Raw genomic sequence first — 25,585 nt, forward strand, 5'->3', positions numbered from 1 at the left:
GCGATTTCATATTAAAATGCGACACGTAATAACGCTATTCAAAATTAATATATAAACCCATGCGCAGCCGTCATTTTCTTCAGTGTGTTTGGATGGTTCATTGAGCTACAGCACACTACACTGGAGTGGAGGATTAGTCAGAGTAGAGAGAGAGGCGCACACAGAGGAGTTAGTTAGGTCGCATTGTTGTTTGATTAAGCTTGTACACTTACACAAATTTTTTACATATTACACACATTTTGCATACATACATATACAAATACACCACACTTTTTTTTCCTAACAACTCACACATTTTATTTGAATTTCACAGTGTGATAGGCTGAGTGTTTGGTTGTGATTGTGTGTGATTGAACTGGGAGTGAGTGTGAGTGTGTAGTGTGATTTAGTGTGAGGATGGCAGGGAGAGGAGTATTGGAGAGGACAGAAGGATCAGTGGGGTCCCCGTCAGGGAGTTACGTTGCTTTTTTAGTCAGTGCAAGGGTTACTGCGCCTGCAATTTGTGGCGAGATAAGAATGGAGTAGATTCTCTGAATTCTGCGTGCGTCAGTCCTTACGCTGTATATTGGATACCAAATTGCGTGGCTGTTCTTTGTTAGTCTATGGGTAAAAAAATACGTCCGAAGGGTGAAATATATGCGCTTAACTTGTATGCTACGCCGTATATGTAATACCAAAATTGCGTAAAATCTGGCGGCGGAGGATTTTGCAGGCGACGCTGCATATGTAATAGAGGTCAAGGTAGTGCTTTAAACGCCTACCTAGGTATCCCTTTAACACAGAATACTATGGGAACTAAGAAAATTTGATAATAAAAGTAAATTGGAAAATGTATTAAATTGTATGCTCTGTCTAATCACAAAATACATTTTTGGGGTTTTATATCCCTTATATCCCTTTAAAAAAAGTTTTGAATATGGTTTGTCTCCTTTTAATACAAAAAAACCCAACAGATAAATATTTAAATGAGGATTTAGATTCTCGAGCACCAGGTCCACAAGGATCTATTTGCATTGGTTCTTAGAATATTCATGTAATGATTTTGTAAAAAACTCATTTTAAAAACAACAACTGATTTACACAACTATTTTGCAATGTCCCCTTATCTCTCATATAAATCATACACAACTTATGGTCTTGGGAAAATCTCAGATATAAATCTTACATACTTCCCTGGAAGCATTGCACTTCCGTGGTTAAAAATTCAGAGTATATTTAATAATTAAGAGATAACATCCATCTATGTCAATGCAATGTAATCTAATCTGTTTTTCTTGCCTTTTTTTTTGATAGATGAGAAAGTTGAATCTTATGAACATCTTGCCCTTAAAGTTCTTCATTCTTGGTCTGACACTCCTGATATTGGCTGCAAACTTGTTCCAGAATACATTGAAACTAGACCATTATATCATAAAAATAAGCCTGGAATTGAACAGGTAATGCAAAACGTAGATTTAAAAAAGCACACCTTATGCCAAAGATAAATAAATAATTAAGGAAATCAGATGTGATACTTGCAAAGCAATGCATCTAAAAGGATTTTTGATCCAAACAGATAAAATTAAATTGAACAAACCTACACAGCAAAATATATTAATAGGAAAACAGCATCACGTTTTAGGCTTATTTCATAGTAGAAGTGAGACAAAATATTTGCTGCAGGGGCAGTAATTTAACTTTAATAGAGCAAAAGTTAATTATCTGGTCTACTTATAAAAAATATATTAAACGTGATATGTTTTTTTTTTTTTAATATATATATATATATACACACACACACAATTTATATATGTACTGTATATATATGTTCTGTATATACCAACAAAATAAATGGCACTCATTGGATTTACAGGGAAGCAATGTGTTATTTTATTCACATAGCGTGACATTTCAGGCAAACTCTCCCCTCCCTCAGTGTACAGCATTGATAGTGACATTTTTAAATAATTTAAGCCCCACCCACAACACTTAAAAAAAAACTTCAATGTCATTGTTATAGTAACAACCATAAATAAAAATACATGTGAATAACAGATTAAATTAAAAATCATCATCATCATAATAATCCCATATAAATACATCCATATAATGTGGGGACAAAGCATGTGTAAAAATATGTGATATGACAGCTGTGTGTTCAGATAGATAGATAGATAGATAGATAGATAGATAGATAGATAGATAGATAGATAGACTTATATCAGGTTTTCGAAAGGTGTTTATTCCAGTGCAAAAATAAAGTGCTCTAATTTGCTAGAAAATGTTATAGCTAAACAAATTCCCCTTTGCTATAATGTGCTTAACCTCTGTATAGTTAGAACTGTATACCTGGCTGTGACAGACCCTTCTGTCAGGACTGAAAGTGTTAACTTTATTTTCTAACCACAAGTGGCTGGCTCCAGCTATAATCTAATTAATGCTAAGCATTCTATTGTTTGATCACCTCCAGAGAGAAAACGCCTAAGTGATAAGAAGAGTCAAGAGTGTCTTGTGGTTGAAGTGTTTAAGTAATATAATCCTATTGTATCATGTCAAGGGCGCTTCTCCCTTTTATCTAATGTACAACATTCTTTCAACCCCCATCTGTGGGGGGGGGGGGGGTCAAAAACCTGTATAAATCTGTGTGCTGCCTTCAAATAAAGTTGTCATTCTGTTTTAAACCTGAAACTGGCTGGGTTGTGAATTGCTGATTATCTATGCAGGACATTGTTCATCTGGGGTTAACCCTTGGTACACAGTTGGTACCGTAACATTGGTGGCAAGCGACGGAATGAACCTTATCGCCCAGAAGAGCAACTACACAAGCCAGTAACCTCAGGAAGAGGGGGATTATTACAATACTGACTAAGATGGAAAGAGTACCAGGGACAGAAGGAACCAATGGGCCCAGCATAGCAGACAGAACCCCTGAAGAAGCAAGTTTTGACCGGGCTGTCAAAATAAGACTGGCACATTATGGCCCCAACCCATCTGCGGAAATTATCGACCGGGTCATAGCAGCTGTGGAAGCCAACCTACTTCGCCAAAGCGGCGCTGCAGCAAACCCAGTGGAAAAGAGAAAAGTAAATTTTGCAGCTTTTAAAAACTTCCTGGAAACAGAAGGAGAGATTGATGGGTACCTTGCTGATTTTGAGAGGCAATGTGCACTACACAAGGTACCCGCAGAGGACTGGGTCACGATATTATCCGGAAAATTATCCGGCCGGGCCAGTGAGGCTTTTCGGGCCATTCCAGATGAGGAAGTCGGGGATTATAATACTGTAAAAGAGGCTCTGCTCTCCAGGTATGCGGTTACACCGGAGGCATACAGGAGACGGTTCAGAGACACTGTTAAATTAGCTGGAGATTCCTACCTTGAGTGGGCATGTAAGGTGCACCGCACAGCAGCTCACTGGATAGCGGGGTGCCAAGCCGTATCTGGGGAAGAGGTGCTGCAGCTATTCCTGTTGGAACATTGCTTCGACAAGTTACCCGCAGGAGTTCGAGAGTGGGTTCGGGACCGTAAACCCTCCACCCTGCATGAAGCGGCTCGCTTGGCAGATGAGTATACGGATGCCCGCAAACTGGACACTGCTACCACTAAGCCCCCTGCCAGAGTGGAGTACAGACCCCCAGTCACCCCAGCACCTGCCAGTTACCAACCCCCAGCGCACCGCTATACCACACGGTCTCGGGCCACGAACTACCCTCAGAGAGCCTGGTTCAATTCGCGGGGCTACTCACAACCTATTCGGTGCTTTGGATGTAAGCAACTAGGGCACAAAAGACCAGAGTGTCCCCTAAACGCAGCGAACCAAGCACAGTCCTGGAGAAGACCCGCTAGCGGAATCCCACGTAATCCTCAGCCTGCGGCCCGCTACGTAGAGGCGCAAGAATGCTGGGGCATCCTACATGAGGCAGACCTTGTGCAAGCTGCCCACCAGAATAACCGGCAACTGGTTAAAGTGAATGGGAAGGAGGTCAGTGGTCTACGGGATACTGGTGCTACCATGACCTTGCTTCGAAAGAACTTGGTGTCTGAGAAACAGCACACAGGAGACACTGTGGCTGTGAGGGTAGCAGGGGGCACTGTGTTCCGCCTGCCTGTTGCCAGGGTGCATTTGGATTGGGGAGGGGGCGCTAGACCTGTGAATGTGGGGGTCATGAAGGATTTACCAGCTGATGTTCTCCTTGGAAATACCTTGGTCCCCCTTGTTTCTGCCTACGCTCCCATGGGTCCCGCTGATGTTAACCCTGTGACTACCCGTGCTCAGATCCGTGCAGCAGAGACTGACCCCCCTGCTGCTAAGCCCCAGGACGCTGAGCTCAGTAAATCTCTATCCGCTATTGATACGTGGAAGTCCCGTTACAATGCGCTGATGAAGGAGAAGAGTCACGTAGAGGATGAAATGGTCACGTTAAATAATCATGTAACAGTGCTAGCAGGAGAGAAGAGGAGTGCAGAGGAAAAAGCACGTTTAGAACAGGAATCTCTGCTAGACAAGCTGCACCGACAGACTGCAGAAAACACCAGCTTGAGAGTGGAACATGAAACATTAAAGACAAACTTAGTGACACTGGAGGAGAAGCTGACGCTGGCTCATAGTGAGGTGCAGCAACTCAAGGGCACCCTATGTCAGTATGAAGGGATTGTGGATACCTATAAAGAGCAGGTACAGAAAACTCGTAAAGAAGCTGATGAGATTTTGAAGGACTGTTTAGCCCTAGTCTGGGCACTGAGGAAGTTGAACCCTTGTTTGTATGGACAGGAATTCTCTCTCATAACGGGAATACAAATGGATTGTCCCAGCAAACTGACATGCCTACCACCCCTTAGTCCGGTCATCCCCAGGTTGACCCGCAAAAGGGTCAAGCCGGGTCTGCCGGAGTGTTCCACAAGGGGGGAGCTATGTGACAGACCCTTCTGTCAGGACTGAAAGTGTTAACTTTATTTTCTAACCACAAGTGGCTGGCTCCAGCTATAATCTAATTAATGCTAAGCATTCTATTGTTTGATCACCTCCAGAGAGAAAACGCCTAAGTGATAAGAAGAGTCAAGAGTGTCTTGTGGTTGAAGTGTTTAAGTAATATAATCCTATTGTATCATGTCAAGGGCGCTTCTCCCTTTTATCTAATGTACAACATTCTTTCAACCCCCATCTGTGGGGGGGGGGGGGGTCAAAAACCTGTATAAATCTGTGTGCTGCCTTCAAATAAAGTTGTCATTCTGTTTTAAACCTGAAACTGGCTGGGTTGTGAATTGCTGATTGTCTATGCAGGACATTGTTCATCTGGGGTTAACCCTTGGTACACAGTTGGTACCGTAACACTGGCTCTCGCACACAGCTCTTGATCAGGACACAGCCAATGACTGTCAGACAATGTACAAATGCCACTTGTGATTGGCTAACTGACTATGGGCCTTGCAAGAGCTTTAGTGCATTGCACTTGAACACTATCTTATGATTTTAACCCTTTGTAAGGGCTAAACACTTAGGGCTAGATTACAATTTATACTGATTGAGTGTGACTTGTTATTTTGCACTCAGCCACACAGAATAACACTGAATCCAAGTTGTTGGTTTAAAGAATGTGACACCCCAAAATTTTATTTTCTGATTTAGACAGAGAATACATTTTTTTTTAAAAGTTTCCAATTGACTTTTATTATCAAATTTGCTTTGTACTCATGGTATCCTTGTTGAGCTACCTAGGTAGGTAGCGTGCAAATGTCTGGAGCACAACATAGCAAGAAATAGCCCTGCCATCTAGTGCTCTTTCAAATTTATAACATTCTTGCAAAACGTCTGCCATATAGTGCTCCCCACACCTACACGCTCCTGAGCTTACGTCCCTGCTTTTCAACAAAAGATACCAAGAGAACAAAGAAATAGACATATAGGGGCCAATTGTTACTGGTGAGCCTTCAGCCTTCTAAAGACCGTTGCTCCATAATTTGTCCCCCTGCTCTGAGGCCGCGGACAGAAGTCAACCCGATCAAAAACGATCAGGTTCATTGACACCCCCTGCTAGCAGCCGATTGGCCGCGAATCTGCAGGGCGCGGCATTGCACCAGCCGCTCACAAAAACTGTTGGTGCAATGATAAATGCCAACAGAGTATGCTTTCGGCATTTATCGATGTACAGCGGACATGACACGCTACTTCGTATCATGTCAGCTCGCACATTGATAAATTGGCCCCTATATTATGAAGTTGTTTAAAATTACATGCTCTGAATTGTGAAACAAACATTTTGGGTTTCATGTCCCATTCAATAGTAATAACCCGATTGCATGTAGAACTATTTTTATAAGCTTTGCAGCGCATGCACTGAGCTCTTGTACAACTAAGAAGCTGTGAAATTGCACATTATAAAAAGATTATGTTCTTATCTGACTAAAGGAATCTAATTACAGAATAATAATGACCATTATAATTCACATTCACACATAAATAGGCACAAAAGTGTTTTATTTCTGTTTCATAAACTAGCTTTAATGTAATATTTGTTCACTGAAATCTCCTTGTAAATAAATTATGAAATCCTGTAGAGTAAATTATAAATTAATTTGCTTTTATTTTTCTTAGGGGAGGGTCCAGATGTGGATAGACATGTTTCCAACAGATATGCCGCTTCCAGGCCCTCCTGTTGATATTTCACCTCGTAAGCCAAAAGGGTAATTCATTTTGCCTTGATTTGTTATTCAGATAATTTATCTCAGCTGTCATTTTATTATATATTATGCGCATTAGATATATAAGTAATTAAAATGATGGTAAATCCTAGCATTTAAAAAACGCTAGGATTTACTATCTCTAAGAATAAATAGGACTTTCAGTTATCACTTTATAAAAAAGTGTGCTAAACATACCCTTTCTGTGCCACATCGTTTTTTTATAAAATGAGGTGATGTTTCCATCTCTAAACCAATAGCTGTGCTAGCCATATGGCACTGTCCTGTATGCTAGCATGACTATTGGTTTGGTTTAGAGGTGGTGTTAGTGCCTGGAGTTGGCTCAGCATTTGATTTACTTATTCTTCTAGCTTCTCTGGCTCATTTTCAGGCTCCACCTGCCTGCCAGCTGCAGGTAGTTATGCACTCAACACCCTATTTAAGCAAGCTTCCTGCTTCCTGTAATTGCCTGTGTATAGGATCTATTCCTGGGTGTTTTACTTCTATGAACTGCTTGCTTTTTATCTCTGCTACTGACCTTGCTCGTTTACTTGACCATTCTGCTGAATCCCGATTCTGCCTGCCTTTTCCTCAAAGCCTTTTGACCTGTTGCCTGAACTGTGTTTTTCTTTGCCTACCGCTTTTGTACTGAAAAAGCGGTAGGCAACTCTGCTTTTGCCTTATCCTCTCAACTACTATTTAGTCACGTCCTAGGTCCTACCCTCCAGGCTGGGATTGTGTTACTATAGTCAATTCCCAACCATAGGGTCCCTCCCTGGACAGACAATATACTACCCGTGACAGGTGGAAATGTCACGTCATTGAAAAATGTTTATTGAGGAGGCTACGGCACAGAAAGGGTAAGTTTAGCACACTTATTTTTTTATATAAAGTGATGACTGAAAGTACTATTTATTTTTAGTGATGATAAATCCAAGCGTATTTGAAACTCTAGGATTTAGCACCACTTTAAACACGGTGTTATAAAGGGACTGTAATTAAAACAAATGGATTAAAACAATTGTAAGCACAAATTCTAAGATTTGAAAAAGTAAGGCCTTGTTTTCATTGAGGTAGTACAGTTTGGAAACTAATGGTAATATCAAAAACCTCTATAGACTTTAATGAAGATAAATGTTTTTATCACCAGATTCCACACTTTACCACCTTAATGAAAACTAGGCCTAAGAGTAGTTCAGGGATATCAATCAAATCAAACACCACACAGAGAGCTGGCAGAGGTGTGTATTGCATCAGTGAAGATAATTTGTGTCATACAAGCTATGAATTTTAGTGCACCCGGCACTCACAGCATATGTGCGTATGCCACTGAAAACCCTCAATAACTTTTGGTAGAAGTATTTTTGCTAATGGAAGTATATTTAAAAAAATATTTACACTGAAAATTGAAATTAACTAATGTATATATTTAAGTTTTGACCTTTATATCCCTTTAATGTATATTCTGAAAATTTTATTAACTTACGTTATAAAAATACAAAAATCTCCAGCCAATATAAAAAAATAAAAATATACAATGTAAGATTTGGTGGTGCATATGTGACCATTAATAAGAAACATCTCACTGTTTTAAAGAAAATCTACACTTGGAAACACAAAATGTTCTCCTTCCCTCCCACCGCTCCCACTTGGCACTCAAGGAGAATCATTGCAGAGAGTGAAACAGTGTCACTCTCTGTAACAATCGGCGATCTGGCTTCATTTGGTAAGGGAATACAATCGGTACTTACCTTACCCTTACCATATAAAGGCAGATGTCTTCTGGCCCCAGCTGCAGTATCCACTGTATGAGATAACAGCAAGGACCATAGCATTCGCCTTTATGTCTTTGGACATAGGTACTGTATGAAGAAGTTTCTACGTCCAATTGGTTTAAGGGGTTAAAATGCTCAAATATATGTTTAACTCTAATACATGTAATGAAAAATAATGCCCTTTACAACTAGTATTACAAAATGTGAAACATTTGAATCATGCTCACTTTAATATGTTGCAAATATTATACAATTATAAATATACATTTAAAATAATAAAGAACTACAAAGAAAACTAAATTACCTAAACATAGGAGTCTGGCATTGATGCTAATTATATAGTTAATTGAAAATATTTAAATACATTTGCAAGGCTATTTCTGCTGAGTTGATCACAGGTGAAGGTGGAATTTATATAAAGTTGATTAGTAACATAACACGAGACAATAATTTTCTTCTACCAAGTTGCTAAATGCTACATGAAAATGGGAGGTAGGGTTCCTCTTAATGCCTCATGAAACGTTTGTGTACTTGTAAAACGGAATGAAGTTGTAAAACTACAGCAAAACATAAGTCATAAATGCTTTACATCAGCTGAATTTGATTGATTTGTGGCTCCATTTCGCAATGTGAACTTGCTCAAAGTTACTTTAGCTACCTACATGCAGTTATTTCAGCCTTTTTTTCTAACTGGTCAGCAGCCCATCAGAAGAAATAAGAGGTATTTTGCCAGGGTTAACTGGTCACTCAGAGCTTCATATTTAGGTCAGAATAACTTTTTGTTAATGAGACATTAAATTCAAAATTAAACTTTAATGTTCTGATAGTGCATGAAATTTTAAGAGAATTTTTAATGTATTTCCATTTTCAAATTTTCTTTCTTATCTTTAGCTGAAAAGCATACCTAGATAAGCTTAGGAGCAGCAGCACACTACTGGGAGCGAGCTAGGGATTAGTGGCAAGACACATATCCGTTCAGCTAGCTAGTGTTAGTCCTGGAGCTGACTTTGGGCAAGATTACAAGTCATGTGGTAAATCAGTTGCGAAAACACAGCACGCGTTACAGCTTTTTCGCTTTTGGGGTTGCGCAGCTATTAAAAGTTGCAAAATAACTTATTTTGCACGCACACTAAGCCGCGTAATCCAAACAGCCAAATTGAGTGCGCGTTCAGGTATTCCCCATAGAAGTCAATGGAGAAGACAAATAGAAAAAAACCCTACCAAAACCCTAGTATGTTGCGCAAAGCCCTTGGCGTATTCTCCTCGAAAATTGTACATAAAAATGCAAATATTTCATATTGCGATAATGTTTTCGTAACGGATTATATGTTCTATTTCTCCAACATAGGTGTGTCCGGTCCACAGCGTCATCCTTACTTGTGGGATATTCTCTTCCCCAACAGGAAATGGCAAAGAGCCCAGCAAAGCTGGTCACATGATCCCTCCTAGGCTCTGCCCACCCCAGTCATTCTCTTTGCCGTTGCAGAGTTTTTTGGTGTTTAAATGTAGTTTTTATCCTTCAATCAAGAGTTTGTTATTTTAAAATAGTGCTGGTATGTACTATTTACTCTGAAACAGAAAAGAGATGAAGATTTCTGTTTGTAAGAGGAAGATGATTTTAGCAACCGTTACTAAAATCGATGGCTGTTTCCACACAGGACTGTTGAGATGAAGTAACTTCAGTTGGGGGAAACAGTGGGCAGACTTTGCTGCTTGAGGTATGACTGGCCACATTTCTAACAAGACTTTGTAATGCTGGAAGGCTGTCATTTTCCCTATGGGAACCGGTAAGCCATTTTCTTAGTTAAGTAAAAGAATAAAGGGCTTCATAAGGGCTTTAAAGACTGGTAGACATATTTTTGGGCTAATACGATTACTTTCTAAGCATATTTGGTGGATTATAACTATTAATAGTGCTTATAATCTTGGGGATTGTTTTAAAAAAACGGCAGGCACTGTATTGGACACCTTTTTCACTGGGGGCCTTTTCTAGTCATAGGCAGAGCCTCATTTTCGCGCCACTAATGCGCAGTTGTTTTTGGAGAGCAAGGCATGCAGATGCATGTGTGAGGAGCTAAGAACCACTGAAAAAGCTTATTGAAGGCGTCATTTGGTATCGTATTCCCCTCTGGGCTTGGTTGGGTCTCAGCAAAGCAGATACCTGGGACTGTATAGGGGTTAATTGTAAAAACGGCTCCGGTTCCGTTATTTTAAGGGTTAAAGCTTTCAAATTTGGTGTGCAATATTTTTAAGGCTTTAAGACACTGTGGTGAAATTTTGGTGAATTTTGAACAATTCCTTCATACTTTTTCACATATTCAGTAATAAAGTGTGTTCAGTTTAAAATTTAAAGTGACAGTAACGGTTTTATTTTAAAACGTTTTTTGTGCTTTGTTATCAAGTTTATGCCTGTTAACATGTCTGAACCATCAGATAAACGTTGTTCTATATGTTTGAAAGCCAAGGTTTCTCCCCATTTAAATATATGTGATGATTGTGACATAGTGTCCAAACAAAGTAGGCCAGAGTGGGTCATTGTCACGACCGACGCCAGTCTAGTGGGCTGGGGTGCGGTCTGGGAATCCCTGAAAGCTCAGGGTCTATGGTCTCGGGAAGAGTCTCTTCTCCCGATAAACATTCTGGAACTGAGAGCGATATTCAATGCTCTCAGAGCTTGGCCTCAACTAGCAAAGGCCAAATTCATAAGGTTCCAATCAGACAACATGACGACTGTAGCTTATATCAATCATCAAGGGGGAACAAAGAGTTCCCTAGCGATGAAAGAAGTGACCAAAATAATTCAATGGGCGGAGGATCACTCCTGCCACTTGTCTGCGATCCACATCCCAGGAGTGGAAAATTGGGAAGCGGATTTTCTGAGTCGTCAGACATTTCATCCGGGGGAGTGGGAACTCCATCCGGAAATCTTTGCCCAAATAACTCAATTATGGGGCATTCCAGACATGGATCTGATGGCGTCTCGTCAGAACTTCAAGGTTCCTTGCTACGGGTCCAGATCCAGGGATCCCAAGGCGACTCTAGTAGATGCACTAGTAGCACCTTGGACTTTCAACCTAGCTTACGTATTCCCACCGTTTCCTCTCATTCCCAGGCTGGTAGCCAGGATCAATCAGGAGAGGGCCTCGGTGATCTTGATAGCTCCTGCGTGGCCACGCAGGACTTGGTATGCAGACCTGGTGAATATGTCATCGGCTCCACCATGGAAGCTACCTTTGAGACAGGACCTTCTTGTTCAAGGTCCATTCGAACACCCAAATCTGGTCTCCCTCCAACTGACGGCTTGGAGATTGAACGCTTGATTCTATCAAAGCGTGGGTTTTCAGATTCGGTGATAGATACTCTGGTTCAGGCCAGAAAACCTGTAACTAGAAAAATTTACCATAAAATATGGAAAAAATATATCTGTTGGTGTGAATCCAAAGGATTCCCATGGAATAAGATAAAAATTCCTAAGATTCTCTCCTTTCTTCAAGAAGGTTTGGAGAAAGGATTATCTGCAAGTTCCCTAAAGGGACAGATCTCTGCTTTATCTGTCTTACTACACAAAAGACTGGCAGCTGTGCCAGACGTTCAAGCATTTGTTCAGGCTCTGGTTAGGATCAAGCCTGTTTACAGACCTTTGACTCCTCCCTGGAGTCTAAATCTAGTTCTTTCAGTTCTTCAAGGGGTTCCGTTTGAACCCTTACATTCCATAGATATTAAGTTACTATCTTGGAAAGTTTTGTTTTTGGTTGCAATTTCTTCTGCTAGAAGAGTTTCAGAGTTATCTGCTCTGCAGTGTTCTCCTCCTTATCTGGTGTTCCATGCAGATAAGGGGGTTTTGCGTACTAAGCCTGGTTTTCTTCCTAAAGTTGTTTCTAACAAAAATATTAACCAGGAGATAGTTGTACCTTCTTTGTGTCCGAATCCAGTTTCAAAGAAGGAACGTTTGTTACACAATTTGGACGTTGTCCGTGCTCTAAAGTTCTATTTAGAGGCTACTAAAGATTTCAGACAAACATCTTCCTTGTTTGTTGTTTATTCTGGTAAAAGGAGAGGTCAAAAAGCGACTTCTACCTCTCTTTCCTTTTGGCTTAAAAGCATCATCCGATTGGCTTATGAGACTGCCGGACGGCAGCCTCCTGAAAGAATCACAGCTCACTCCACTAGGGCTGTGGCTTCCACATGGGCCTTCAAGAACGAGGCTTCTGTTAACCAGATATGTAAGGCAGCGACTTGGTCTTCACTGCACACTTTTGCCAAATTTTACAAATTTGATACTTTTGCTTCTTCGGAGGCTATTTTTGGGAGAAAGGTTTTGCAAGCTGTGGTTCCTTCCGTTTAGGTGACCTGATTTGCTCCCTCCCTTCATCCGTGTCCTAAAGCTTTGGTATTGGTTCCCACAAGTAAGGATGACGCCGTGGACCGGACACACCAATGTTGGAGAAAACAGAATTTATGCTTACCTGATAAATTACTTTCTCCAACGGTGTGTCCGGTCCACGGCCCGCCCTGGTTTTTTAATCAGGTCTGATGAATTATTTTCTCTAACTACAGTCACCACGGTATCATATGGTTTCTCCTATATATATTTCCTCCTGTCCGTCGGTCGAATGACTGGGGTGGGCGGAGCCTAGGAGGGATCATGTGACCAGCTTTGCTGGGACTCTTTGCCATTTCCTGTTGGGGAAGAGAATATCAAATATTTATCTATATATGTGATGATTTCTGGACTGATATATCTATTTATAGCAATATATATATATATATATATATATATATATATATATATATATATATATATGTCTAGATTTCTAGATATCTCAAGATCTATAGAGATATTGTTTAATGTGCATAAGATTGTAATGTGAACTCTTTTCATTATCTCCATTGTTAAACATATCACTATACATATAAATCCATGTTTGTCTATGTACTGTATATGTATGTATGTCAAGAAAAAAAAAGTAGAAGGGATTTTTACATTAACACCCAAGACCTCCTATCTTTGAGCCCTTATAACTTTTGTGTGCACTCCTCAAATTGTAAGGATTAGACAATATCCAAATTTTACATTTACTTTTTACATTATAGTATTGTTAGATGTGGAGGTTTACCTAATTCTTCTCATTAGTAATTACAGTATTTTTGCAGATACGAATTAAGAATAATCATCTGGAATACAGAAGATGTTATTTTGGAGGATGAAAATATATTCACGGGACAAAAATCCAGTGACATCTATGTGAAAGGGTATGTTTAAAGCTTTATATACATGGCTATGACGGACAGATAAAACTACTACAATAACTATTTTTTATTTGCTTAGAATTATTAAACCTTTTAAGGTGGCTGTAATTGTCTGATAAAGTCACTAGCTGCTACTAAAAGAATTCAGCATTTCAACATGAGAAGTACCTTTCCTAACAGTTTCACTGGCCTAGAAGTCAAAATTATTTTTATGAAGTAGATTGAAGGCTCCATTCAATAGCAAGCGGGTGGGCAAGAGAACGGTGCTTCAACAAATAGAATAAATAGGAAAATGTATTAAAATTGTACATGCTGTGTACATGCAGTGCCCCTTTGAGACATTTAGGCTACTGAAAAAGTGGAATGATACCACTAAGGGCTAGTTTTCATTGAGCTGGTAAAGTTTGGAAACCGGTGGTAAAAACATTTTTTTGTTACAACCAGTTTCCACGGTTTACCACCTCAATGGAAACTAAGGCTTAAAGGGACAGTCTAGGCCAAAATAAACTTTCATGATTCAGATAGAGCATGTAATTTTAAACAATTTTCCAATTTACTTTTATCACCAATTTTGCTTTGTTCTCTTGGTATTCTTAGTTGAAAGCTTAACCTAGGAGGTTCATAAGCTAATTTCTTAGACCTTGAAGCCCACCTCTTTCAGATTGCATTTTAACAGTTTTTCACCACTAGAGGGTGTTAGTTCGCGTATTTCATATAGATAACACTGTGCTCGTGCACAAGAAATTATCTAGGAGCAGGCACTGATTGGCTAGACTGCAAGTCTGTCAAAAGAACTGAAAAAGGGGCAGTTTGCAGAGGCTTAGATACAAGATAATTACAGAGGTTAAAAGTATATTATTATAACTGTGTTGGTTATGCAAAACTGGGAAATGGGTAATAAAGGGATTATCTATCTTTTAAAACAATAACAATTCTGGTGTAGACTGTCCCTTTAAATAAGTACAAAGTAGCAAGCAAGACCTTGCTACTGCAGACCTCACTGAATGCAATAAAAAAAAACCAACAATATGGAAAATGTTCTGAACCTTGACAGGTGTATATTGAACCATGAAATCATGCAGAAGCACCTGCTTCGCCTGCAGAAGGGTCAGTTCCAGTCCAGCTGAAAAGCTTATTTAAAAGATTTATAAGAAAATCCGTCATTTATTTTCTCTCTACTTCAATTTAAATAAGGTTTATTAAAATGTATTGGTTGTACACTTTTATACGGTAAATTAACTCTCCTTCTTCCCCTACTAATACATTTTGGTGAGTTTTCACTATCATCGAAAAAGCGATGAAAATCTAGGAGATGAATGTAATTGTAGTTTCAATTTAAGATTTAAATACTATTAACATGACTTTTCAAAATAAAAATAAAACATTTTAATTAAAAAGTAAAACTGCTGATTGTACTGTGCGTGATGTATTTTGTTAAAGGGCCATAATACCCAAATGTTTAAACACTTGAAAGTGATGCAGCATAGCTGTAAAAAGCTGACTAGAAAATATCTCCTGAACATCTCTATGTAAAAAAGTCAAAAGTTCCTCAGTAGCCACCTCCCATTGTAAAGGATTTCTAAGCAGCATTTTAGTGTGTCTGTCCTGGGACAGCTGAAAGGATGAGCATCATGCACTCTCATGCTATTTCACCAATCAGGTAAAGGAAGCTTACTATGAAATCTCAAGAGAGTTAAGTGAAATCTCATGAGATCACAGTAAGAGTTCATGACCTCAGCACTGCTGATGCTGATTGGCTGCTGTTCATTTCTTCATTTTTTTTATTTTTTTTTACCTGCAGCTGGGAGCAGCTGAGTATAACTTTTTACACAGAACTTACTCTGCTGAGCTGAGGAGATTGTGAGGTAAAATATCTTTTTTACATAGAGATGCTCAGGTGATATTTTCCTGTCAGTTTTTTACAGTTATACTGCATCAGTTTCAAGGGATTTAGCATATGAGTATTATGTCCATTTAATATAATATCCCTTTAATTTAGAAATGTAAGTTGTCCAACTGGAATATTATTATAATTATACTTTATTTATGAAGCACCAACATATTCTGCAGCGATGTCCATGGATACAATTCATTTAAATAAAACAATAATATAATCTACCCCATTTTGGCTAACTTATTTATAGTGAAATTTGTAGTACATGAAATATGTGCTGCTACCATTTTTGACATCTTAGGAGAAACATGAAGCAGAACGATATGAAGAAAACAGCTGGAGCTAATCCTTTTGATGCTTTGAAGCTATTTTCACAAGAAATACTGTATAAATATTTTCACTTGGTTAAAAAAAAAAGATCAAAATGTAAAGTCTTGAAGCAGAATGATTGAAGTCCTAATAAAAAAAAACTAATAATGCAGAATCCAATGGGCATCCTGCCTTCAGCGTACTGGTGATTTTTTAGTATTCTTGCTTTGACAGCTTCACTTTTCTTTGAAAATGTATGTGCTGGGGAAACATTATTAATCGTGACTGCCTAAGGTGCTCTCAATGCTTTCTGAATAAATGCAAATCTGTGTGTGTTTGTTTGCATAAATATATACATGTATGTGTACATAGTAGAATTTTCAGATGCATGTAAAAAAAGACACATTTCTCTTGTAAGATGTATCGAGTCCACGGATTCATCCTTACTTGTGGGATATTCTCCTCCCCTACAGGAAGTGGCAAAGAGAGCACCCACAAGATTTCTGCAAGGAGGATTATGATCTTAGCACTTTGTAACTAAGATCCACTGCTCTTCTCACAAGGGCTGAAGAGTACAGGAAAACTTCAGTTGGGGGAATGGTTTGCAGGCTAAACTGCATTAAGGTATGTTCAGTAGTGATGTCGCGAACATAAAAATTTGGGTTTGCGAACGGCGAAGCGAACTTCCACAACTGTTCGCGAACGGGCGAATCGCCATAGACTTCAATAGGCAGGCGAACTTTAAAACCCACAGGGACTCTTTCTGGCCACAATAGTGATGGAAAAGTTGTTTCAAGGGGACTAACACCTGGACTGTGGCATGCCGGAGGGGGATCCATGGCAAAACTCCCATGGAAAATTAAATAGTTGATGCAGAGTCTGGTTTTAAGCCATAAAGGGCATAAATCACCTAACATTCCTAAATTGTTTGGAATAACGTGCTTTAAAACATCAGGTATAATGTTGTATCGATCAGGTAGTGTAAGGGTTACGCCCGCTTCACAGTGACAGACCAAACTCCCCGTTTAAAGGGACAGTCTACACCAGAATTTTTATTGTTTTAAAAGATAGAATCCCTTTATTACCCATTTCCCAGTTTTTTATAACTAACACATTTATAATAATATACTTTTAACCTCTGTGATTATCTTGTATCTAAGCCTCTGCAAACTGCCCCTTTCTCTTGTTAAGTGTATCCAGTCCACGGATCATCCATTACTTGTGGGATATTCTCCTTCCCAACAGGAAGTTGCAAGAGGATCACCCACAGCAGAGCTGCTATATAGCTCCTCCCCTAACTGCCATACCCAGTCATTCTCTTGCAACTCTCAACAAAGATGGACGTAGTAAGAGGAGAGTGGTGTATTATAGTTAGTTTCTTAACTTCAATCAAAAGTGTTATTTTTAAATGGTACCGGAGTGTACTGTTTTATCAAAGGCAGCATTAGAAGAAGAATCTGCCTGTGATTTCTATGATCTTAGCAGAAGTAACTAAGATCCATTGCCGTTCTCACATATTCTGAGGAGTGAGGTAACTTCAGAGAGGGAATGGCGTGCAGGTTTTCCTGCAATAAGGTATGTGCAGTAAACATATTTCTAGGGATGGAACTTGCTAGAAAAATGCTGCTGATACCGGATTAATGTAAGTTAAGCCTAAATGCAGTGATTTAATAGCGACTGGTATCAGGCTTATTAACAGAGATACATACTCTTATAAAAGTGTAATATAAAACGTTTGCTGGCATGTTTAATCGTTTTTATATATGCTTTGGTGATAAAACTTATTGGGGCCTAGTTTTTTCCACATGGCTGGCTTTATTTTTGCCTAGAAACAGAGGCTTTCCACTGTTATAGTATAAAAGTTACAGTTGGTGCAGTTAAAATTACAAACTGTGACATTCAGCTTCCCTCAGCAGTCCCCTGCATGCTATAGGACATCTCTGATGGGCTCAAAAGGCTTCAAAAGTAGGAGCTGTGGCAGTTGTTATGACTGTTTAAAAAACATATTTTTCGTTTTGTTAATCTGTTTTTTGTATTAAGGGGTTAATCATCCATTTGCAAGTGGGTGCAATGCTCTGCTAACTTGTTACATACACTGTAAAAACTTCGTTAGTGTAACTGCCTTTTTTCACTGTTATTTCAAATTTTGCCAAAATTTGTTTCTCTTAAAGGCACAGTAACGTTTTTTATATTGCTTGTTAACTTTGTTTAAAGTGTTTTCCAAGCTTGCTAGTCTCATTGCTAGTCTGTACAAACATGTCTGACACAGAGGAAACTACTTGTTCATTATGTTTAAAAGCCATGGTGGAGCCCCATAGGAGAATGTGTACTAAATGTATTGATTTCACCTTAAACAGTAAAGATCAGTCTTTATCTATAAAAGAATTGTCACCAGAGGGGTCTGTCGAGGGGGAAGTTATGCCGACTAACTCTCCCCACGTGTCGGACCCTTCGCCTCCCGCTCGAGGGACGCACGCTAATATGGGGCCAAGTACATCAGGGATGCCCATAGCGATTACTTTGCAGGACATGGCTGCAATCATGAATAATACCCTGTCACAGGTATTAGCCAGATTGCCTGAATTGAGAGGCAAGTGCGATAGCTCTGGGGTTAAACGAGATACAGAGCGCGTAGATGCTGTAAGAGCCATGTCTGATACTGCGTCACAATATGCAGAACCTGAGGACGGAGAGCTTCAGTCTGTGGGTGACGTCTCTGAATCGGGGAGACCTGATTCAGAGATTTCTAATTTTAAATTTAAGCTTGAGAACCTCCGTGTGTTACTTGGGGAGGTATTAGCTGCTCTGAATGACTGTGACACAATTGCAGTGCCAGAGAAATTGTGTAGGCTGGATAAATACTATGCAGTGCCGGTGAGTACTGATGTTTTTCCAATACCTAAAAGGCTTACAGAAATTATTAGTAAGGAGTGGGATAGACCTGATGTGCCCTTTTCCCCACCTCCTATATTTAGAAAAATGTTTCCAATAGATGCCACTACACGGGACTTATGGCAGGCAGTACCTAAGGTGGAGGGAGCAGTTTCTACTTTAGCAAAGCGTACCACTATCCCGGTTGAGGACAGTTGTGCTTTTTCAGATCCAATGGATAAAAAATTAGAGGGTTACCTTAAGAAAATGTTTATTCAACAAGGTTTTTATTTTACAGCCCCTTGCATGCATTGCGCCTGTCACTGCTGCGGCGGCGTTCTGGTTTGAGGCCCTGGAAGAGGCCATCCATACAGCTCCATTGACTGAAATTATTGACAAGCTTAGAACACTTAAGCTAGTTAACTCACTTGTTTCTTATGCCATTGTTCATTTGACTAAACTAACGGCTAAGAATTCCGGATTCGCCATCCAGGCGCGTAGGGCGCTATGGCTTAAATCCTGGTCAGCTGATGTGACTTCAAAGTCTAAATTACTTAACATTCCTTTCAAGGGGCAGACCTTATTCGGGCCTGGTTTGAAAGAAATTATTGATGACATTACTGGAGGTAAGGGTCATACCCTTCCTCAGGACAGGGCCAAATCAAGGGCCAAACAGTCTAATTTTCGTGCCTTTAGAAATTTCAAGGCAGGTGCAGGATCAGCTCCCTCTACTTCAAAACAAGAGGGAACTTTTCCTCAATCTAAGCAGGCCTGGAAACCTACCCAGTCCTGGAACAAGGGCAAGCAGGCCAGAAAGCCTGCTGCTGCCTCCAAGACAGCATGAAGGAGCGGCCCCCTATCCGACAACGGATCTAGTAGGGGGCAGACTCTCTCTCTTCGCCCAGGCGTGAGCAAGAGATGTTCAGGATCCCTGGGCGTTGGAGATCATATCTCAGGGATATCTTCTGGACTTCAAAGCTTCTCCCCCACAAGGGAGATTTCACCTTTCAAGATTATCTGCAAACCAGATAAAGAAAGAGGCATTCCTAAGCTGCGTGCAAGACCTCCTTGTAATGGGAGTGATCCATCCAGTTCCGCGGACGGAACAAGGACAGGGGTTTTATTCAAATCTGTTTGTGGTTCCCAAAAAAGAGGGAACCTTCAGACCAATTTTGGATCTAAAGATCCTAAACAAATTCCTCAGAGTTCCATCATTCAAGATGGAAACTATTCGAACCATTTTACCCATGATCCAAGAGGGTCAGTACATGACCACAGTGGACTTAAAGGATGCCTACCTTCACATTCCGATCCACAAGAATCATCATCGGTTCCTGAGGTTTGCCTTTCTAGACAGGCATTACCAGTTTGTAGCTCTTCCATTCGGGTTGGCTACAGCCCCAAGAATTTTTACAAAGGTTCTGGGCTCACTTCTGGCGGTTCTAAGACCGCGAGGCATAGCGGTGGCTCCTTACCTAGACGACATCCTGATACAGGCGTCAAGCTTTCAAATTGCCAAGTCTCATACAGAGATAGTTCTGGCATTTCTGAGGTCGCATGGGTGGAAAGTGAACGAAGAAAAGAGTTCTCTATCTCCTCTCACAAGGGTTTCCTTCCTAGGGACTCTGATAGATTCTATAGAAATGAAAATTTACCTGATGGAGTCCAGGTTATCAAAACTTCTAAATGCTTGCCGTGTTCTTCACTCCATTCCGCGCCCCACGGTGGCTCAGTGCATGGAAGTAATCGGCTTAATGGTAGCGGCGATGGACATAGTGCCATTTGCGCGCCTGCATCTCAGACCGCTGCAATTATGCATGCTCAGTCAGTGGAATGGGGATTACACAGATTTGTCCCCTCTACTAAATCTGGATCAGGAAACCAGAGATTCTCTTCTCTGGTGGTTATCTCGGGTCCATCTGTCCAAAGGTATGACCTTTCGCAGGCCAGATTGGACCATTGTCCAACAGACGCCAGCCTTCTAGGTTGGGGTGCAGTCTGGAACTCCCTGAAGGCTCAGTGTTCATGGACTCAGGAGGAGAAACTCCTCCCAATAAATATTCTGGAGTTAAGAGCAATATTCAATGCTCTTCTAGCTTGGCCTCAGTTAGCAACACTGAGGTTCATCAGATTTCAGTCGGACAACATCACGACTGTGGCTTACATCATCCATCAAGGGGGGACCAGGAGTTCCCTAGCGATGTCAGAAGTCTCCAAGATAATTCGCTGGGCAGAGACTCACTCTTGCCACCTATCAGCGATCCATATCCCAGGGGTAGAGAACTGGGAGGCGGATTTTCTAAGTCGGCAGACTTTTCATCCGGGGGAGTGGGAACTCCATCCGGAGGTGTTTGCTCAATTGGTTCTCCGTTGGGGCAAACCAGAACTGGATCTCATGGCGTCTCGCCAGAACGCCAAGCTTCCTTGTTACGGATCCAGGTCCAGGGACCCAGAAGCGGCACTGATAGATGCTCTAGCAGCGCCTTGGTTCTTCAACCTGGCCTATGTGTTTCCACCGTTTCCTCTGCTCCCTCGTCTGATTGCCAAAATCAAACAGGAGAGAGCATCGGTGATATTGATAGCGCCTGCGTGGCCACGCAGGACCTGGTATGCAGACCTAGTGGACATGTCATCCTTTCCACCATGGACTCTGCCTCTGAGACAAGACCTTCTAATACAAGGTCCTTTCAATCATCCGAATCTACTTTCTCTGAGACTGACTGCATGGAGATTGAACGCTTGATCCTATCAAAGCGTGGCTTCTCCGAGTCAGTAATTGATACCTTAATACAGGCACGAAAGCCTGTCACCAGGAAAATTTACCACAAGATTTGGCGTAAATATCTTCATTGGTGTGAATCCAAGAATTACTCATGGAGTAGGGTTAGGATTCCTAGGATATTGTCCTTCCTCCAAGAGGGTTTGGACAAAGGACTATCAGCTAGTTCTTTAAAGGGACAGATTTCTGCTCTGTCTATTCTTTTACACAAGCGTCTGGCAGAAGTTCCAGACATTCAGGCATTTTGTCAGGCTTTAGTTAGAATTAAGCCTGTGTTTAAACCTGGTGCTCCCCCATGGAGCTTAAACTTGGTTCTTAAAGTTCTTCAAGGGGTTCTGTTTGAACCCCTTCATTCTATTGATATCAAACTTCTATCATGGAAAGTTCTTTTTCTGATGGCTATTTCCTCGGCTCGAAGAGTCTCGGAGTTATCTGCCTTACATTGTGATTCTCCTTATCTGATCTTTCATTCAGATAAAGTAGTTCTGCGTACAAAACCTGGGTTTTTACCTAAGGTGGTTTCTAACAAGAATATCAATCAAGAGATTGTTGTTCCATCATTATGCCCTAATCCTTCTTCAAAGAAGGAACGTCTTTTGCATAATCTAGACGTAGTCCGTGCATTGAAGTTTTACTTGCAGGCTACTAAAGATTTTCGCCAAACATCTCACCTGTTTGTTATTTACTCTGGACAGAGGAGAGGTCAAAAGGCCTCGGCAACCTCTCTTTCTTTTTGGCTTCGGAGTATAATCCGTTTAGCATATGAGACTGCAGGACAGCAGCCCCCTGAAAGAATTACAGCTCATTCTACTAGAGCTGTGGCTTCCACCTGGGCCTTTAAAAATGAGGCCTCTGTTGAACAGATTTGCAAGGCTGCGACTTGGTCTTCGCTTCATACCTTTTCAAAATTTTACAAATTTGATACTTTTGCTTCTTCGGAGGCTGTTTTGGGAGAAAGGTTCTACAGGCAGTGGTTCCTTCCGTTAAGTTCCTGCCTTGTCCTTCCCATCATCCGTGTACTTAAGCTTTGGTATTGGTATCCCACAAGTAATGGATGATCCGTGGACTGGATACACTTAACAAGAGAAAACATAATTTATGCTTACCTGATAAATTTATTTCTCTTGTAGTGTATCCAGTCCACGGCCCGCCTTGTCCTTTTAAGGCAGGTCTAAATTTTAATTAAACTTCAGTCACCACTGCACCCTATGGTTTCTCCTTTCTCGGCTTGTTTCGGTCGAATGACTGGATATGGCAGTTAGGGGAGGAGCTATATAGCAGCTCTGCTGTGGGTGATCCTCTTGCAACTTCCTGTTGGGAAGGAGAATATCCCACAAGTAATGGATGATCCGTGGACTGGATACACTACAAGAGAAATAATTTTAGCAGGTAAGCATAAATTATGTTTTTTTCAGTTCTTTTGACAGACTTGCAGTCTAGCCAATCAGTGCCTGCTCCCAGATAACTTCTCGTGCACGAGCACATTGTTATCTATATGAAATACGTGAACTAACACCCTCTAGTGGTGAAAAACTGTTAAAATGCAATCTGAAAGAGGTGGGCTTCAAGGTCTAAGAAATTAGCATATGAATCTCCTAGGTTAAGCTTTCAACTAAGAATGCCAAGAGAACAAAGCAAAATTGGTGATAAAAGTAAATTGGAAAATTGTTTAAAATTGCATGCTCTATCTGAATCATGAAAGTTTATTTTGGCCTAGACTGTCCCTTTAATGCACCGCAAACAACCGCAAACAGTCCATTTGCACAACCGCAAACTCCCCATTTGCACAAGATTCGATACCAAGCTAGCCATGTCCCGTTCCTTGTCCTCACTAATGTCATTGAAGGTCTCTTCCTCCACCCAGCCACGTACAACACCAAGGGTCCCCAAAGGTGACAACAAGCCCCCTGGGACACCTGCTGTGTTTGGTCTTCCACCTCCTCAAAGCCACCTTCCTCCTCTGAGGAACCGGGAGATGGAAAAAGATGCTTGGTCGGTCCTCCTACTTCAAATTTGGGGCACTGCGCGTGTAATCTAATGTGCCACCAGATAGGAGTGGTGTGTTAAGTAGTTTTATTCTTATCAGTTTAATCCCTGTTACGTTCCCTATCAGGGGACGTGTATATGGCATCGATTTTAGGAACCGGGAGATGGAAAAAGATTCTTGGTCCGTCCTCCTACTTCAAATTTGGGACACTGCGCGTGCAATCTAATGTGCCACCAGATAGGAGTGGTGTGTGAAGTAGTACTATTCTTATCAGTTTAATCCCTGTTACATCCCCTATCAGGAGACGTGTATATGGCATCGATTTTAGGAACCGGGAGATGGAAAAAGATTCTTGGTCGGTCCTCCTACTTCAAATTTGGGGCACTGCGCGTGCAATCTAATGTGCCACCAGATAGGAGTGGTGTGTTAAGTAGTTCTATTCTTATCAGTTTAATCCCTGTTACATCCATGTGTGTAATGCTGCCTGACTGAGACAAATCCCTGTTATCTACATCCTCTGGCAATAATGGTTGCGCATCACTATCACTCATTTCTTCCAACTGATGTGTAAATAACTCCTCTGACAGATCAACTGAAGCGGCTGTGGTGCTAGTGTTGGTGGTGGCGGCAGGCGGGCGAGTGGTAACATGAGAGGTGCCCGAAGCTAGGTTCCGAGCGGAAGCTGTAGAAGATTGGGTGTCCTGTGTTAGCCAGTCAACTATGTCCTCAGAAATGTTCGAGTTTGGGGTACGTGGCCTCTGAACACTGGGCATTATTCTAGGGCCAAAGGGAATCACAGCACCATGAACACGACAGCCCCTGCGGGGTGGCCTGCCTCTGCCTGTCATTTTTTTTTCGATTAGTGGTACTATGCGTGCAAGCTACTGTGACAACAGATATGAGTGGCACTGTGCACTGGCAGAAGTTGGCAGAGTAGACGCTGTAGGCCTGACACACACGCTTGCAGACAACTAAATGCTATTCAATCTATTACAGTCAAAAAAAATTTTTTTTTTTTAAATGTACACTACTGTTACACCAGATATGAGTTGCACTGGTATGATACTGTGCCCTGGCAGGCACTGAAACGCAGACGTGTGAAGGAAACTGACTGCTATTATTTAACACAGTCAAAAAAGTGTTGTTGTTTTTTAAATGTACACTACTGTTACACCAGATATGATTTGCACTGGGGTGACACTGTGCCCTGGCAGGCAGGCACTGAAATGCACACATGTGAAGGAAACTGACTGCTATTATTTAACACAGTCAAAAAAGTGTTGTTTTTTTAAATCTACACTACTGTTACACCAGATATGAGTTGCACTGGGGTGACACTGTGCCCTGGCAGGCACTGAAACGCACACGTGTGAAGGAAACTGACTGCTATTATTTAACACAGTCAAAAAAGTGTTGTTTTTTTTAAATCTACACTACTGTTACACCAGATATGAGTTGCACTGGGGTGACACTGTGCCCTGGCAGGCAGGCACTGAAACGCACACGTGTGAAGGAAACTGACTGCTATTATTTAACACAGTCAAAAAAGTCTTGTTTTTTTTAAATCTACACTACTGTTACACCAGATATGAGTTGCACTGGGGTGACACTGTGCCCTGGCAGGCACTGAAACGCACACGTGTGAAGGAAACTGACTGCTATTTTTTAACACAGTCAAAAAAGTGTTGTTTTTTTTAAATCTACACTACTGTTACACCAGATATGAGTGGTGGCACTGGCAGGCAGGCACGCTGGCAGGCAGGCAACTGCAATTAGATTACACAGGAAAAAAAAAAAAGCAGACTGATGTTCTAGCCCTAAAAAGGGCTTTTTGGGGTGCTGTCCTTACAGCAGAGATCAGATGAGTCCTTCAGGACTGTAGTGGACACTGAATACACTAGCCTAGCTATTGATTTCCCTATTAACTCAGCAGCAGCTACACTGTCCCTCCTCTCACTAACAATGCAGCTTCCGAATGAATCTAAAATGGATGCTGTCCAGGAGGTAGGAGGGTCTGGGAGGGAGGGTCTGCTGCTGATTGGCTGGAATGTGTCTGCTGACTGTG

General features: G+C 41.0%; 1 protein-coding gene across 1 annotated transcript in view; it reads left to right on the forward strand.

Annotated features, from left to right (window-relative positions):
- Positions 1–25,585, forward strand: part of FER1L6 (fer-1 like family member 6) — a 335,220-nt gene that overhangs the window by 272,717 nt on the left and 36,918 nt on the right. The window contains exons 34-36 of the mRNA XM_053715940.1: positions 1,294–1,436; positions 6,570–6,658; positions 13,585–13,683. Coding sequence (XP_053571915.1) covers positions 1,294–1,436; positions 6,570–6,658; positions 13,585–13,683 — 331 coding nt within the window. The remainder of the gene's footprint in view (positions 1–1,293; positions 1,437–6,569; positions 6,659–13,584; positions 13,684–25,585) is intronic.

This window comes from Bombina bombina, chromosome 5 (assembly GCF_027579735.1).
Source record: "Bombina bombina isolate aBomBom1 chromosome 5, aBomBom1.pri, whole genome shotgun sequence".
NCBI lineage: Eukaryota > Metazoa > Chordata > Amphibia > Anura > Bombinatoridae > Bombina > Bombina bombina.